Source organism: Nyctereutes procyonoides, unplaced genomic scaffold (assembly GCF_905146905.1).
Source record: "Nyctereutes procyonoides isolate TBG_1078 unplaced genomic scaffold, NYPRO_anot_genome, whole genome shotgun sequence".
NCBI classification, from domain to species: domain Eukaryota; kingdom Metazoa; phylum Chordata; class Mammalia; order Carnivora; family Canidae; genus Nyctereutes; species Nyctereutes procyonoides.
In genome coordinates, this window is record NW_026575024.1 from 42,405,206 (window position 1) to 42,423,502 (window position 18,297).

The window sequence follows — 18,297 nt, forward strand, 5'->3', positions numbered from 1 at the left end:
TTGGAAAATCTCAGCCCACAGAGTTTGAGATGCCACAACAGCAATGAGTCTGGGAATCCCTTTGTTTTGATGTTGACACTGAATTCTACCGAGGCTTCAGGCCAACGTGCCCTCACCATCACAGTGTCGGTGACCCACCTCGAAGTGCCTTCAAAGATGTCCCTCTGCACCCAAGAGGATATTCCATCGGCTACTCCAAGCTGGATAGAAGGCAGAGGCTGCCACTTGTCTTTTTCTCTGGAGCTCCTGACTGACCACAGGTGACAAATAAACCAGCTAATAAGCTCCTGATCACAAGGATACAAGCTTGCAGGTGAAGGGGTGGGTGTAACAAGCGAATGTACCAGCGCAGCAGAGTTACCACTAAGCAGGGATGTATCTCATGGTCAAACATACGTCTCAATTGAAAAGCCCTGTTTGTTTGAATAAAACATAAGTCAGTGAGGCTTTTTTGTGGCATTTATTTGCTTTCATCCAAGCATGAGAAATTGAAGTCAAGCATTTGTACTAATCAGGGCACCTGAATGACATCCTTTATCATCAATGTGCCAAACTGTCATACGAGTTTTGAGGTGACTTCATTCACCAGCAACACCCCAAATACAAACCTAGGATACAAAAATTGCAGGAAAACTAGATTATAATGGCTGCTTGGAGATCTTTTCTTATAAGCTTTAAGTCAAGGAGAGACCTAAATGGAACTTTCCAACATGAAAGAGGAAAGAAGAAACAAACATATCTGTTCATATGTAAATTCATTTTATAATAGACCTTACTGGCACATGCCCTACACTAAGGATCAGCAAACTACAGTCCAGAGACCCAATCCAGCCTTCTGCGTGTTTTTATAAATACACTTGTATTGAAAACAGTCATGCCTGTTGCCTTTCGTATTGTATTTCAGCCTGTTTTCACGCTAAAGCAGCAGGGTTGAGTAGTTAGGCTGTACAGCCTATAATCTGGCCCTTTGTAGAAAATGGTTGCCCATCTATCTCCTTGGCCCGGCCCGGAGGTCACCTGTGGCCAGTCTGCATACATGCCCACGCCGAGGCTGCTCTCTCCGCTGGGCGCGTCCTGACGGCACAGATGCACCAGACCTAATGCGCGACAGACAGCAGCGTCGGGGAATCCACACCCCGGGGCTGGAGCCACCCTTACCTGAGAAGGATGGGAGCTGGTACATAGATAGCCCAGCTTCCTGGCCTCTGTTGCGACAATGGGAAGATTTTCTACCTGGTCTCTTCTGGGGTCCCCAGTGGGTTGGAGCCCCAGGTGCCCATGGCAGTGGCTGGCCAATTAATGCAATCTGTGTTGATGCCTCGCTTCCCTGCCTCACGCCCTCTCCCACCCCGTCAGAAGACAGGAATCCCACCAGGGATGGTAACAGGGAAGAGTGATAGAAGTACCACAAAGTGAGTAAAAAGGATTCCCTGCTCAATTAGAAAGGCAAAAGAGGGGGAATCCCTGGGTGGCTCAGCGGTTTGGCGCCTGCCTTGGGCCCAGGGTGTGACCCTGGAGACCCGGGATCGAGTCCCACATCAGGCTCCTTGCATGGAGCCTGCTTCTCCCTCTGCCTGTATCTCTGCCTCTCTCTCTGTGTGTGTGTCTCTCATGAATAAATCAATAAAATCTTTTAAAAAGGAAGGAAGGAAGGAAGGAAGGAAGGAAGGAAGGAAGGAAGGAAGGAAGGAAGGAAGGAAGGAAGAAGAAAGAAAGAGAAAGAAAGAAAGAAAGAAAGAAAGAAAGAAAGAAAGAAAGAAAGAAAGAAAAGAAAGGCAGGCAAAAGAGAACACTAGAGAACACGGACCAAGGAGTCTACTACACGTGCAAGTCAGGGGCTCACTAGGAAAGGGAAGGTAGCTCTCCAGGACCATGGTGGGGTCCCTGGGAGGGCCACCACCCACCTGACTCCCTCGCATGCCCAGAGCTGGTGTGTGAGTGCAGGTGGAAGACCCAGACCTCTCAAGAGGGCTGCCAACCACTTGGTGCAGGCATTTCTGAGGAGACTAGGATGAGGCTGGTTCTGCGAATTTTGGAAAAGTTGAGAACTGGATACGGCAGCTGCCGTGGAAAGGAACTGCTGCTTCCGGCGTGAAGCAGCACTGCTGGGGTGATGAGGATGAACAAGAAGGAACAGGCCGCTTCCACCTCCTCCAGCCTTTCCCTCTTCTGCCACCAGGGAGATGCCAGCAAAGCAGAGACAAGGTTGTGGGGTCCATCCCTGGCACCATAATGGTCACTAAAAGAGGCAGGTGCTCCCTAAGAGCACTGTGTTCCTGTGATCACAGCTCTAACAGAACACCTGCGCCCAGAACCCTGCATAGGGCCTGCTTTCTGTTGATACTGAACCTCAATTCTTAGCAGCAGTCTTTGAGAGCTCTGGGGTTGCAAGCAACAGAAACCCACTCTAACTAATGGAAACAAATAAGTGGCAAGTCCAAAGCATGTGGAGTAGCTCTCAGAACTCAAGGAAAGTCTGAAGCAGCAGCCTAAATAGCCTAGAAAAGGGATAGAGATAGGAGCAACCCTAAGGAGAGGGAGACAGAGAGGGAATGAGTGGTGAGCTCCCCCACCATCAGAACTCCCCCACCACCGGCCAGCTCCAGAATTTCCTGCCTCAGTCTTATTTGGCTCAGATTACCACTTCCAAGGGTCTGATTTGTCTTGGCAGTCTGATCAAGGCTCTATGTAAAGGAGGAGAAGCTTCTCAACACAAAGTCGGGGCTGCCACCTGAGGAGTGGGGGTTGTTGCTGGGTACATGCCAGCCAGCTGCCTTAAGTTGGGTCCTCCCAGAAGTTGAGTCTGAAACAAGGTCAAGTCATTTATTAGAAAGGAGCATCTGTATATAGGGAACAGAAAAGACAGAGATGGAAGGAGACTGATTCAGGGCATATGAGTAAATGGGTTTCTTTGTGGATATCCGGGGCTCAGACCCACTGGGGAGAGTGTGGAACAGCCCAGAGTTATCCCAATGGAGGGGAGACAGAGCAGGGGTATTTATGCACCAGGTTCTGTCCATCCTGATTATGGGCTGCTCCCGGGAGCACAAACGCCACAGTGCTCCCCAGCTGCCACGTGTGTAGACTGAGCACTCCTATGACCACAGGAGCCCCTGGGGCAGAGTCACATGTGCTTGGCGTGAGAAGCCTAGGGAAGTAGGCATAACCCAGAACAGGAAGGGTCAGGGGATCTGGACATCAGCACCCAGGATGGCTCAGACAACAGCAGTTACCAGTCACCGACTCAAATGCTTGGTAAATGGGAGGGGTGGGCAGCTGGGATTCAGCTTCTTTATGGGGGACGCAGTTGTAGGAGACTCTCAATCCTGGCCTTGAGGCTGAGTCAGGATAGAGGAGGCTGGGACTCTCTGGTGCAACAGTTAGGACCAGAGTAACAGTGGACCAGCACCTGCAGCACTAGCACTTAGGTACCTCAGGGCTTGTCAAAGCTCTGGTGTTCTCTTGTCATCAATGCTACAGGGAGGTCTGCTCTGAGCTCCCATGTTTACTGGCAAGAAACACTTTTTATAAAATTAAAGTGATTATTTCCAGAGACCTCAGAGAGAGAGGAAAGCTAAAAAATGAACCCATTCTGCAGCTCCCTGGGAAAAACAGATCCACACAGAGAAAGTGGAGAGAAGCAGGTAAAAAAAGAGCAAGTGAGGTTTTGGAGGGCTGGGGACAACCATCCCAACTAGACCCCAAAGTGTCCATTACAGGGAGCCCCACATTTCACACAGTCAGTCCAACTTGAGGTTGAGGTGAGGCTGCCAGGAAATAGTGTTTTCTTGGTTCCTGCCTCCTTGACTTCACCTCCTCCATTGTCCCTCTACACTCCTTTATTTCTCCTCCTTGAACAAGCGAAATCCATTCCTGCCCCCAGGACCTTTGCACTTACAGTTCCTCTGCCTGAAATGCTCTTCGCTCAGCTCTGCGCATGACTGGCCCACCTTGTCTTTCAGATCACATGTCACCTCATTCATGGGGTTTTTTGCTTGACCATCCAATCCAAAGTAGACCCCTGGTGATTCTGACACACCACCCTGTTGCTTCCCTTCCAAGTATCAAATCTCCAATTTTCTCTTACTTAGTTATCTGCTCACTCGTACATTTCCTTCCTCCTCCTGCCAAAATGTCATGACTGTGAGAGCAGAACCACAACCAATTTTTTTTCTCTGCTGTCTCCCCAGTGCCCAGAACCATGCATGGCACAGAAGAGACCCCCAATACATTTTTGATGTTAGATTAGATATAAAAATAAACTTTCTTTCCAAAAAGATGCCCCTGTCTTTTAAAATACGAACTGAACATACAGTCCACACAATAAAAAAAAAAAAAAAACTCAATGGGGAATAGATAAGTCTTCAGTGGTTGTGAGGTTGAATATAATATACACCCTGATCCAAATTCCTAGTACATGCTGGGCTCTGGCTAATGGTTTCCATCATTCTCTCTTAAGCTTTTAAAATATAAATATTTCAAAAGTGTGCAGTGGAGTGGGTCCTCCATCTTTTAGAAAGAACAACAAAAGCATATTTCTCTCTTAAAGTCAAAATCTCAAGTGAAGTCAGAACAATATTTTTTAACACTCTAAATAGATAGGAAAGGTGACTATTTAGTATTCTATTATTCATAACAAAGAAATAGAATGTAATTTACAACTCCATCAATTTTCTCTAATAATGTGTCGCTGTCTTGCCAGATACTTTTGTTTAGGCAGATGCAATAATCCATTTAAGCACATTTACTCAGTGTCATTAAGAGCATCTACAGAGAAGGAGCAGTTTCTCAACTGGTATAAGTAAAAAAGTTGGAGGACTATTAGCAGAAAAACAGAAGCCTAGAGGCAACACAGGAGTTTTTGTAGAGATTGTAGTTTGAAGTAATCTGCGTCCTAGGATGTGACATAATAAGTACCTGTATGTGTGCATGTGTGTGCGAGAGAGCGTGCAAACACATGTATATTATGATCTACTATATTAAGGTAATTGAGATCAGTGATAAGCCTAAGAAATCTCCCCTTATCAGCACAGCACGCTGTCTGGCACATAGGATATGCTCAATAAATGCTGGCTGGACTAATCAATTAAATAACTCCTCTATTAGGAACCACGCAGTGACATTTGATTTTGCTTTTTGAAACCTGACCAAGGATTTGGCAATTTCTGAGTGATACCATTTTCAGTAACTCAGACAAAAGGACGCTGGGGACATATGCTGTGGCAGATGGCACTGGCGGCCCCACTTAGATCCTCACGACCCTTTACCATTGCCAAGTATCTCCATGCCTAAGGTCCAAACACCTGCACCTGTACTTCTGCGCCGCAGGTTTTCTTCACCCCCAAAATTAGCACCCTGGGCACAGTCCTCCCCACTGGCTGACACGAGTTGGTAGATGGACACCCCAGCTCCCTCACCAACTCTGAGGCCCGTGTTCTACTCTGTCTCCCAGGATCCCTTGGGGTGACTGAGCTGCAAGTGTCCTCCGAGACGGTAGCACACACCTCTTGTTGGCTGCCTTGCCATCCCTACCTCCCTGTTGCGTCCCCTCCTGGCACCTCCTGGGATCACACCCCAAATAAACTACATTTGGATCCTTTCTTTGGCATCACCTTCTCAGCAAACCTGAACTAAGGCAGATGCTTTCATCACATACCTCTAGCAAAACACTCCTGCACGTGAGCACGTGTTCATGCCTGAAATGCAATAAAAAGGCACTGATGCATCGACTAGCACACTTCTGGGTGAAGTCCACCCACTCCCTGACTCTCTACCTAGTCTCTCGATGACCCATGATGAAAAGCTTGTCTCTTTCCTTAAAGGAGCAGGGCTTGATGGCCCTTGAACATGGCATCCCTGTCCTGAGCGTGGCTGACCCATCTACACTCCCAAGGCCCCTGTTAATTAGACAAAGGGTGTGCGAGCAAAGAAAACTTTTTAATGAAGGCTTCATTGGCAATGTCAGACGAGCCAGCTATGGTCTAATCCAAACAAGGAACCCTCACCTCACTCTTTTTTATCATTTGTTCTAAAATATCAAAGCACTTCTCCTGCAGGGGCCCCAAAGAAATTGTAGCCCATTGAGCCCGGACATTTTAAGAGCTCTTTTCTCCCGATTTCTTCTTGTTTGCCTTTGTCTTCCCAATCATGGTCTCTACAATGACAGCTGTTTCTTCATATGTCTTAATGCTCTCAGTTGAAAACTTCTCAATGGACTCCATCACTTCCACCTTCTCATAGGCCAAAGTCCTGGGGGGACTTCTCTCCTGTGGGCTGCTGCTCCTAACCCCGTGCCCCTCAGATCCACTTGGACTGACCCCAGATCTTTGAGATTGCGGTGTAGACGGTCCCTCCGGACCAGGGGTGACCACGGGACAGGGCCCCCTGGACTCCTCATCCTCCTTCTGGTCATCCTGTTTCTCCCCGGGCCCTTTTAACCCTTCAGCATTAATCTCATTCTCCTTGTCAGCAGTATGCTGGTTGGATGGGTGTCTACCTTCTTTCCCCTGAAGATCTTCCTGTCCATTCTCCAGTGGCGGCCCGGGCTGCTCAGGAGAGGGCTCGGCAGGGCTGTCACGATGCAGAGAGTCCTCCTCAATGGAAATAATCACTCCCCCTTTGGCTGGGATGGAGGATGAGCAGAACCCAGGATCCACATAACTGGCATCCCCAGAGACCAGCACGTACCGCCCTTTGGTGTAGAGGTCAGCGGGGGGCTCGGGTTCTTTGGGGCTTTTCACTTTCTCCTTGACCTTCTTAAATAGTTTCCCAAAGGCTTTGCTTATCTGCCCTCCATCTGGCACGTCCTCTGGAGCCCCTTCTGGGGTTAGGGGACTTGCTTCATCACCTCGTGAGTCAAGCTTAGATTCACCTTCTTCTTTAGGTACCACCTGCACCAGCTTTGTGTCTTCTGGACCTTGCAGGGGTATGTCTTCCAGATTCTCATCAGCTTTGTCTTTAGCTATAATCTCTTTTTTCCTTGGAATGTTCTTGGGGACACCTTTTTGTCTTGGTTTTGCTGTTGTTATATCCTGCACAGCCCTAGCGAGATCTAAAAAGAAAAAAAGCAGGGGGAGGTGGGGAGGCAGTATAAGTCAAGTTTGTCAATGAAAGAGGAAGAGAATGTATTTGTTGGAAAACAAGCTGTCTTGGAGACCAGTGCCTAGCACTGGGGTAGAGTTTACCATATATAGGGAAAAAGGAAACCGGAAAGATGCCTGGGTCTGACCTGTAGCACCCATGACCCACATTAAGTTCCTACCTCTGCAACCAGCTGTGTGACTTTGCACATGTTGCTTGACGCTTCTGGGCTTACAGAGGGGAGGGAAGGTGCCGCCTGTTCTGACATTCACAGTTCCCATCACACTGGGTACAACTTACTGAGACATTCTAAGCCAATAACACTCGGTGTCCCCACCCCAACCTCTGCTCAGCTCATGATGAGTACTTGGAGCCACAGACTAGTCAATGGAATTCATTCCAGAGTAGTCCTCACCTTGGACTTTTCTAAAGAGAGACAACAGAGCTGCCTGGGTGTTCAATGTGTTCTGAATGGCTTTGGGTGAGGGAATCAAACTGACCTCCCTTACTCCATGTGCATTGCAACCTAAATAAATAAAACACCCCTCAAGCAGCATCCCCTTCCCTGTGGGCAAAAAGAGGAGGCAATTATTAAATTCAGAAATAACAGGAATCTTGAGATGCCTGGGTGGCTCACATCATGAAATCAGGGTCATGGTATGGAGCTGTGCATTAGGCTCAGTGCTCAAGCAGAGTCTGCTTGAAGATTCTCCCTCTGTCCCTACCCTCACCGTCTCTCTCCCTTTCTCTTTCTTTCTCTCTAAAATAAATAAATAAAATCTTTAAAAAGAAAGAAAGAAAGAACAAACAAACAGGAATCCCCTGTTCCCAAAGCCATCGACATTTCTTCAGACTAGCCAAAAGGAAAAACGGAAAGTTCAAGAAAACATACATAATCTCACCTCACCTCGTCCATGAAGCTTTTCAACCTAACCCAAATGTTGATTTTTTTGTTGTTGTTGATTTTTTTTTTTGACTTTTACATCTCAAGGGTCTTTTCCATGCCCTCACTCCATGAACGAGAGGAGTGACAGACAAAACAAAGGCATCTAGCACGGGTTGACTCAGAGAGCTGAGTGAACAGGGAGTGGCAGAAATGAGCCATGAAGCCATAAGGAAGGAAGGGTTGCAGAGAGGGTCATGTCCAAGCCTGCTGGGGGCAGGTATGAGGACAGGGGTTGCTTGAAGGAGCTGCTATGGAATTTCAGGGACCAGTGCAAGAAGAAAAGGCAGGGCCCCTATTCAGAATCATTAAGGATTTCAAGACAGGGACAGCAGAGCACTAAGGCAAGTGTGGGGACCCTTGTGCATACAGGGCCCTGGGTGTGGCTACATGCTTCTAGAGCCAGCTCTGAGACTGCTGCCCTTTCTACCCCGTTCTAACTTGGAAACCCCATATCGACAAACCCCTCTGAGATTTCTGAAGGACATGGATCTGAAGGCACTATAGGTATGAGCAATCAACAATAGCATCTTCTCTTCTCCCAAACACTGCAGTGCATCTCACAGGTATGTGAAACCATCCCCAGAGGCCCAAATGTTGACGGAAGCCATGCTTGCCAACCAAGCTAGTTCTACTCTGTTTTGAATGGAAGAGAAATGAGCAGAGCAGTAAATTAACGTCCACTCTGCCCCTAGACGCTAGATTAAGCACTTTTGTCCAGCAGAGCTCACTTCATTTGCTGAAGTGAATACTGAATTTACTGAATTATATTTTCTCCACAATTAAATGCTTTAAGTCTGAGGATGACATCCCCAAGGTGGGAATGTCCGATTTTTCTCCTTGTAAATTTTCTGGCTTAGTACCTGTGGGGTGGATCAGAGAGGAACAGAGGATCTCACATAAAAGCATTTAATTTCCAGATGGATCAGAAGAAAGTATGAATACTAAGTTCAGGAAGAAAGTCATTTGATTTTTTTTCCTGCTTTTCCATGACGGAAAATAGCAGAAGCCAGGGCATTACCTTTCCCACCAAGCCGAGAGCTGATAGAGGTTCCATGGCTTGGGGTGAACAGAGTAACAGGAGTTTCAATGAAGGCAGAGCTAAGCCTGGAGAAAGAACCAGAAAGAGAATGGTCACCATCTTTAATTCATCAAACCACACAGACAGTCAGGGGTAAGAATGACTCTCTAATGTGAGCAAAAGTGAGGAAAGCTTTCTGTAGATCAGACTATTCATGAATCATGTATATACTTATGCACTAGACGAGGATAGGAAGGATTTCTTTGAGCTCAAGTCATAAACTGTGAAACACATACTAATGCTAAACATTTGAGCACTTGCAGCCAAGACAGAGCATTCAGAGAGAAGGAAAGAACTACTTCTGGTGGGGTAATCCTGAGTGCTTCTCTTTTATTAAACCCCCCAAATCAGTAAGACTAAATAAAAAATCACAACTTAATAGAGAGTGAGAGCCCTTCTATGAGGTTAACTTCTACAAGTCCCCAAACTGTTCTCTGGATGATATCTACAGATATGGACATGAACACAGACACGAATATACACGATGTAGCAGTAGATATATGTAATACAGATGCAGAGAGAGATAGAGATGCACATGTACATGACACAGGCGTGCATGAAGATGATGTCAGTGCAGGTGTAAGTGTGCACATACTTAAAGATGATGTAGATCTAGATGATGTAGGTATAGATGAGGTTTAGGAGTAGTTCTAGGTGATAAAGATGTAGATTATGTAGATGTAGATGGTGTAGATATAGATGATGTAGATGATGATGATATAGATGTAGGTAGAGATGGTGTAGATGTAGGTGTAGACGGTGTAGATGTAGGTGTCGATGGCGTAGACATAGGTACAGATGGTGTAGATGATGTAGATGATGATGATGTAGATGATGATGATGTAGATGTAGGTAGAGATGGTGTAGATGTAGGTGTAGATGGTGTAGACATAGGTATAAATGGTGTAGATGATATAGATGTAGATGATGTAGATGGTGTACATACAGATGATGTATCTGTAGATGATGTAGGTGGAAGTGTGCATGGTGTACATAAGTGATGTAAGTGTAGGGATAGGTGTAGATGTAGAAGTTATAGGTATCGATGTAGTTAATGATGGCATAGATGCAGAAGATACAGAAGTAGATGACATAGATAATGTAGCTTTAAGTGTAGAAGTACATGTTCATACGGATGATGTAGATGCAGATGTAAGTGTAGGTGTCAGTACATACAGATGATGTAGAGTAATGATGAAGACTGTAGGTGTAAATGATGTAGAGACAGAGAGACTGAGATAGGGATAGAGGATAGGGTTAGGGAATAGGGGATAGGGAGAGGGGGATAGGAGATAGGGATATGAGTCAGGAGTCAGAAATAAGGATAGGGGTGGGGGCCAGGGATATGGGATAGGGGATGGGGATAGGGATAGAGATAACTTCCCAGTTCTCCTGAAGTTAACAGAGCTCAAGTCACGGCTTCATTATGAACAAGACCACTCAGTGCATCAAAAACCACACTACTGACCCAACCAGGCAATAAAAACAATGACAGTAGCAGCAATAATAATAACAACACTTCCGAGCACTTGTTGAGTGCCAGGCACTGTGATAGGCACTTCACCTGCAGCATTTCATTAAATACTCCTGGTCATCTTACCTGCTAAGACATTTATATCCCTAGAAGCTTGCAGAGTCAAATGCAACTTTCTCTGTGAGGTCTTCTGTGACCACCCTACTTAAAATTTCAAACACCCCCACCACGGCCCCACTGCCATTCCATCTCTCCCATCACAACTGACTCCATGGTGCTTGTTATCTGTTATAGAGTCATCCATTAGGTGCTTCCCTGACTAGTAGGATTCCAGCTCCACGAGGTCATGGAGTTGTGTTTCCTCCCTGCCTCATCCCCACTGCCTAAAACTGTGCCTGGCACACAGGAAGCACTCAACAAGGATCCGTGGAATAGGCAAGTGGCCAGGTTGGGGAGAAAAGGGCAGTCCCTGGGCTGTGCCCGTGTGTGACCACACCTGTTGCCTTCATTCTCAATGATCCGATGGTACCGCTCCAGCTCATTCTTCAGCGTTTGCTGGGCAACCACCAGCTGCCGGCAGTCATAGGAAGACCTCTCTAGGCTCCTCTCGGCCTCCTCAATCTCCTTCCGCAGGTTTTCAATCTGTTCGTTATAGAGCTGAATCTCGTCATCATAACACTCGTGGGCATCTTTAATACTCTGCTCCAGGGCTGCTGTCTGGAGGCAAAGAAACAGCTGTAAGGAAACCTATCCCTATCCTCTCCCTAAGACACAGGCGTGGCAGGGTACCTAGGCTCAGGTACCCAGTTTTATTTGCCTTGCTTATTTGTTTCTCTGCCAGTTTCCGTGTCAGCAATGAATCACTTGGGAATCCTGCAGCCAGAAAGGAACCTATGCACTAGTACCAGGCCCCTCTGAAATCAGCCCTTAACGGAGCCCTCCCCAAAGACAGTCTGAGGATGGTAAACCCAGAAAACTGCTGTCCATGGACTAAAATGTACAATTTGAATAAAGTATGCTATTCATATTCTGAGTTAGCATAAATCTGACAGCCAAAAAAATAAAAAATAAAAAGAAGCAAGCATAGCAGGGATCAGATATTAGTTTTACTAAAATAATGAAGTGTGTGGGAGGGTGTTCCCTGTTCTTATTTAATCACAATGACACTAAGTTTTCCCTGATTTCTGATTAGTAGAGTTACATATATGTTTTGGTAGCTAAAGTGTGAGTGTGCGCTTGGTATATACACAAAACAACTTCAGGATCACACTCTTTACCCTAATGCAGGGCAAGTCAAAATTAAGGTAGGAAAATAAAAATATGATAGAATATAAAGTGGACTTATATTCACTTTAAGAGCTTCTAATAATGCACAAAGAGCCATCTGTGTACCTATTTACAAGCTTAGTATTTGTGTAGTCATGACTGTTTTGCAATCTCATTTTTCCAAGTAGGAGAGAATTCACCATGCATTATCAGTCCTCAAACATAAATGGAACAAACCAAAAAAAAAACCACTTCTACCTAGAACAGCACATCCCAAAATTCAATGTGAACCACCTAAGGATGTTGTTGAGCTGCAGGTCCTGACTCAGCAGGTCTGGGTGAGGCCAGAGGCTGTATAATTCTAACCATTTCCCACATGATGCTAATGGTGCTAGTCTCTGGACCATATGGGAGTCATGGGGGGGGCTAGACAATATTTGAGCTCAACTTCACATATGTCTGCTTCAAGGCATTTCATGCATGTAGCTGAGTGTGCATACTGGACAATCCAGAGGACGCTTATTCCCAGGACACCTGATTCCTCACTTTATATACAGATGTGGCCTTGGAATAGTGAGGTTTCCTATGTGATGACACTTGAAAACAGCTAACAAAGGTTTTTGGGAAGGCGTTTATTGTATCAGAAAGGAAGGAAGGAGGGTGAGACAGAAGGAAGGAAGAAAGGATGGTGAGGGAGGGGAGGAAGATGGGAAGGACAGCGGGAGAGAAGGGGTACGTATACTCAACACTTTGGGAAGTTGTCTGTCAGCCCACGTCATCCCCCTTGTCTGCTGCCTGTGCCACCTCACTCATAGAGCGGTCCCAGCAGCAGTGTGACCCCACTCTCCCAACCAGAGCTACAGAACCAGGGCTGGGGCAGACACAGATGGGCCTATCACATGCTTCCTCTCCAGGGAATCTGGAAAAGGATCTCAGAAACAGCAGCAAACTGGTGGCAGGTTCACAGAACCCTGGGGCCGCCATCTTGGAGTGGCCATCTTCATAATATGCATGAAGAAATTGAGAAAGGCGATTCTTCAGAGAGGCAGAGAGATGAAGCCAAATGGCAAAGACAAACAGAAATGAGAGTGTTTGTGGGAGAGGAAAGAGACAGAGAGTGAGCAGCTGCCTCAGATCCAAGTTCCTGGTTCCTGCCCCATACCCTGCTCTCAAATTTCATAAACTACCTTTTATATCTTGCTCCTTTTGGGGGGTGGAGGGGATAGTATCTTTCCCAAGTGAAGAAACCCAACTGACACCACCTTAACCAAGTTACATCATCAATGGGAAGAGATGCCCACATGACACTCCCCTGATGAGAAGCCAGAGAAGGACATTCGCTTCTGTGGGTTCCAGCCACCAACGCACGGTCTCATCCTAACCCTGAAAAAACATCTGGGAGCCCAAAAGGAGGGACATTCCACAAAATAACTGGCCATTAAGGTTATGAAAGACAAAGAAAGGCAGGAACTGTCCCAGAGAGGAGTAGACGGAGACACAATGCCTAAATGCAAGGACAATCCAGGACCAGAAAAAAATGTTGATGGGGTAATGTGTGAAATTTTTGTCAAGTCCATTCCAAGAATGGTATCATGGTTAATTTCCAGGTTTCAATCACTACACTGTGGTTATTAACTAAGGGGGTGATAACATTTGGGGAAGCTGGGTGAAAAGTATGGGAGAAAGCCATGTGCTATTTTTGCAGCTTTTGAGCAGTCTAAAATTATTTCAGGGGATCCCTGGGTGGTGCAGCGGTTTGGCGCCTGCCTTTGGCCCAGGGCGCGATCCTGGAGACCAGGGATCGAGTCCCACGTCGGGCTTCCGGTGCATGGAGCCTGCTTCTCCCTCTGCCTGTGTCTCTGCCTCTCTCTCTCTCTGTGACTATCATAAATAAATAAAAATTTTTAAAAATAAATAAATAAATAAATAAATAAATAAATAAAATTATTTCAAAATAAAATTAAAGTTTACCCTTTCTTGCTTATACTTGTTTGATCAAGTTTCTGTTCCTCCTAAAAGAAATGAGTGTTTTAAATTCAGTTCCCTGTAATGTCAAATACCAAAGCATGCCACTAATTCCTGGAGCAGCCACATGCTCCTATCCAAATGCTTCCAAGAAATAAGGAATTTAGAAGACCCTTTGAGACTCGAATCTCAGAGACAAGAAGCCATCCAGGAATGGAAGAATCCAGAAGTCAAACGTTCCTTTCCTACACAGCAGTCCTGAGAACAAGCCTGGGGGACTCTGGCCTCGAAGGCCAGAGATCCGGGTTCAGCTGGGTGGCAGGGAGGGGGTGGCAGGTAAACACACTGCCTTTTATCAAAGCTTACTTTTCTCCCATGGATACAGTAAAGAGCTGGTGCCCACAGCCCCCAGACTGTAAAAGTATGCATATTCCACAAACAAATATCAAGGGGAAAAAAAGAGATGACAGGGAACTGACAGGATAAAAGACATAGAAACCAACTATAATGTGTGGACCTTATTTGGATCCCAATCCAAGCAAACGCTGAAGAATGAATTGTGGGAAAGACTCCCTACTGGCTGATTCCATTTATAGGACAATCTGGCAAAGACAAAACCAGATGGACAGAAAACCATTCAGTGGTTGCCAGGGGTTGTGGGGTGAGGTGGGGAGAGGCTGACCACAGAGGGGCAACTCCAGGGAATTTCAGGGCAAGAGGACTTTCCTGTATCTTGACTGTGGGTGTGGGTACAGCACTGCATGCATCTGCCAAACAGATGTAACTGAAAGGGTGTACTGAAAAGGGTGACATTTGCTGTATGCAGACAGCACCTCAGTTAATTATGAGACAATCAAATCTGATCCCTAACTGGACATTTGGTGAAACTAAAGAATTATTGTTAATTATTAAAAGTGGACTCACATTCTATTAAAAAAAAAAAAAGCCCTCATCTTTTGGAGACACCTGTTCAAACACTGCTGGATCAGATGATTTGGTGCCAGGAACTCCTTCAGAAACACCTGGGGGTGTGTAAGGGTGTAGGTGACATAAGAGGGACTCATGAGACTATTCTTTCACTTTTATGTATGTTTGAAGTGTTCCAAAATAGAGTAAAAACAAGCAAAGATCATGTGTTAAGCAAATCTGTACAGCCTTTGGGTATGGATTCCCCAGCCCAGGGCAGGAAATTGGGTTTGTGAGGACAAGTTCTCACTTGGAGCAAGTCGTCGGCCTCGCCACAACCTCCTGGGGGAGGGGCCATTATTACTCCCAATTTAGAGATGAGGAAACAGACACAGAGGCAAAATGACTTGCCAATAAATACAGGATTCAGAGCCACCTGTGCAGGTCCTGAAACCATGTGTCCTCCCGTCTCAGCCTCCTCTCACCTGCAGGAGAGCAGTATACACACGCACACACGCACACACACACACACACTCCAGGTCCTCGGAAAAACCCCCATTCCCACATATCAGCAGGTAAACAGGACCAGTGTGTTCTCACTGAAGACCTATAGGGGGATTCAGGGTGATCCACACACAGACCTCTCCTTCCCTGAACACAACCACTCGGCAAACTTTTAAACGGTAATTAGGACAGCAAGCATCGGCACAAACTGGGAAATTAGACACGAGAAACTTTCGACCTCACAGGGCAAGTATGATTTTTTTTACAACTCATGAGTCGGCGTTTGCTGGTGGGAGTGATCCGGTGGTTGGTTGGTGGCTGTCCCCCGATGGAAGCCGTGGGAGGAACGCCTGGCCTGGGAGGAGGCTCCAGGGGCAACCGAAAGGTGGCTTCCGATCTCTGACAGGCACCGGTGCCCCTCAGGATTCTGCCTCCGTCAACCAAGAATCCACGGTGTCCAGCAAAGTGCTGACTGGGTTTGTAAAACTGGACTTATGCCTACGTCACTGTGATTTTCACAGCTCAATAATTTAAACCATTCATCAGGAGGAGGGTTGTTCAAAAAAATAAGAGCCCCACTTTCACCAGCTCATTGTGGTTTTGATTTACATTTCCCTGATGATCAGTGATGCTGAGCATCTGTTCATCTGTTGGTCACCTGTAAGTCTTCTTTGGAAAAATGTCTGTTCAGGTTCTCTGTCCATGTTTAGTTGGATTAGTTATTTTTTTGGTGTTGAGTTGTGTCACTTCCTTTATATACTTTGGATATTAACCCATTATCAGATATGTCATTTGCAACTCTCTTCTACCATTCAGTAGGTGGATGGATAAAGATGAGTGGAATATTACTCAGCCATAAAAAAGGAATGAAATCTTGCCATTTTCAGCAACAGGGATGGAGCCAGAGGGTATAATGTTAAGTGAAATAAGCCAGTCAGAGAAAGACAAGTGCCATATGATTTCACTTATATGTGGAATTTAAGAAACAAAACAAATGAACAAAACAAAACAAAACAAAACAAAAAAAAACAGACAAGCACAGAGAACAGACTCTTACCGACAGAGAACAAGCTGGTGGTTCTCAGAGGGGAGGTGGTGGGGGATGGCTAAAACAGATAAAGGGGATTAAGACCACACTTGATGAGCACTGATGCACTGAACCATTGCATCGTTACACTGTACTCATGAAATTAACATACACTGCATATTAATTATGCTTCAATTTTTAAAAAAGAAAACAAGTTTTTAAAAAAGGAAATGGGGGCGGCCCCGGTAGCGCAGCGGTTTGGCGCTGCCTGCGGTCCGGGGTGTGGTCCTGGGGTCCCGGGATCGAGTCCCGCGTCGGGCTCCCTGCATGGAGCCTGCTTCTCCCTCTGCCTGTGTCTCTGCGTCTCTCTCTCTCTTTCTCTCTCTGTGTCTCTAATGAATAAATAAATAAATCTTAAAAAAATTAATAAAAATAAAAAAGGAAATGGAAGAAATCAAGTGTCCTCCGCTGATGACACGCTCTTACCAAAATCGACCACTAGATGGTGCTAGGCAACCTCAGTGAGAAATTCCCGGGGAGGTTCACGCCTTCCGAAACAGGACCTTTTCCCTTTGCTGTCCCAGACGCGCTCAGTCAGCGCAATTTCGGAGGCCAGAAGTGCCTGTCCCTCCACTTCCACCTCTAAGAAGTGCCATCCCGGGGGGCTCATGCAGGGGCTATATTCGGCTTCAAAGCAGGGGCTGCCAGCTCTAAGGAGGAGGCTGTTCCTTCCATCCTGTGGACTCGTGTTCTCAAACTTGAGCCTGCAAAATCACCTGGAGGAGGCCTTGTTAAAACAGATGGCTGGGCCCCACCACAAAGTTCCTGACTCAGGAGGTCTGGCATGGGCCTGTGAATCTGCATTTCTGACAAGCTCCCAGGTGATGCAGATGCTAGTTTAGGGACCTCACCCTGAGGGCCATGCTATGGAGGGTTTTGGAAGCATCAGACGCTCTGACCAGAGACAGAGCCAGATGCTGGGGTGCTGCCAGCTGGGAGCCCTCGGCTACAAGGAATTTGCCCTCTCCCAGCCCCGTCCCTTGTCCCTATTCATTGCATTGGCCCTGCTGAGGGGCTAAGCCACCAAATCTCCCTTGGAGCCCTCAGCCTAGCTATTTCTTGGGAAGCCTCCATAACCTTTCAAAATCAGCAAAAAGCCAGCCATGAGCAACTCCCGAATAGGCTGTGGAAGGCCCAAGCCAGGGACTCCGGTGGACTGATGTAGAACATTCTGACCCAACCTGGAGCCCACCCCTATACTTCTCAACATCTGGTTCCTCGACCAGAAACACCATCACCTGGGAAATTCAGAAATCCAAATTCCTAGGTCACACCCCAGCATGACTGAGTCAGAAACTCTTGGGTGGGCCCAGCCATATCTGTGTTTTAATAAGAGCTGATAAGGCAGGCTCTCGGTCCCCATGACCTTTGCCCCTTAGCTTTCTGCCCATGAATATGTTCTGTTACACGGCAAAAGGGACTTTGCAGATGTGATCAAGGTTCTTAATCAGACGTCCTTAAAAGATAGGGAGATTATTATAGATTATTCCCCATCATATGAGCCCTTAGAAGCAGAAGTCACAGAGATGAGGTGTCCAAAAGAGAGTCCATGCAGTGTTGCTGGATTTGAAGGTAGAAGGGGCCATATGCCTGGGGATGTGGGCAGCGTTGAGAACAACTCCTGGCCGACAGCCAACAAAGACATGGGGTCCTCGATCCTACCTGCACACAGAATTGAATCCTGCCAATGACTTGAATGAGAATGGAAGATTCTCCGCTGAGAGACTCCAGATAAGAAGGCCAGCCAACTTATATCAGCCTTGTGAGACACAGAGCAGATAAACCAACCAAGCCTGCCCAGACTTCTAACCCATGGAAGTGGAGGATAAAGCACTGCTCTTTCAAGCCCTTGCATGTGTAGTAATTCATGAGAGCAGCAAGAGAAAACTAATACAACCTGTGTTTCACTAGACTTACCCCTAGATTTATTTAATAAAAGTACATGTTACTATATAGAAAATGGTAATATTTTGATAACTGTTTCAATGTAA

The 18,297-nt window shown here is 46.3% G+C and overlaps 1 protein-coding gene across 2 annotated transcripts in view; it reads right to left on the reverse strand.

Moving 5' to 3' along the window:
• Positions 1-5,718: 5,718 nt before the first annotated feature.
• BFSP1 (beaded filament structural protein 1) overlaps positions 5,719-18,297 on the reverse strand; it is a 68,234-nt gene continuing 55,655 nt past the window's right edge. For both annotated transcript variants that reach the window (XM_055304643.1, XM_055304632.1), the window contains 3 exons: positions 11,075-11,295; positions 9,045-9,130; positions 5,719-7,051 (listed from right to left, as the gene is read on the reverse strand). In XM_055304643.1, coding sequence (XP_055160618.1) covers positions 6,096-7,051; positions 9,045-9,130; positions 11,075-11,295 — 1,263 coding nt within the window. In that variant the 3' untranslated portion in view covers positions 5,719-6,095. The remainder of the gene's footprint in view (positions 7,052-9,044; positions 9,131-11,074; positions 11,296-18,297) is intronic.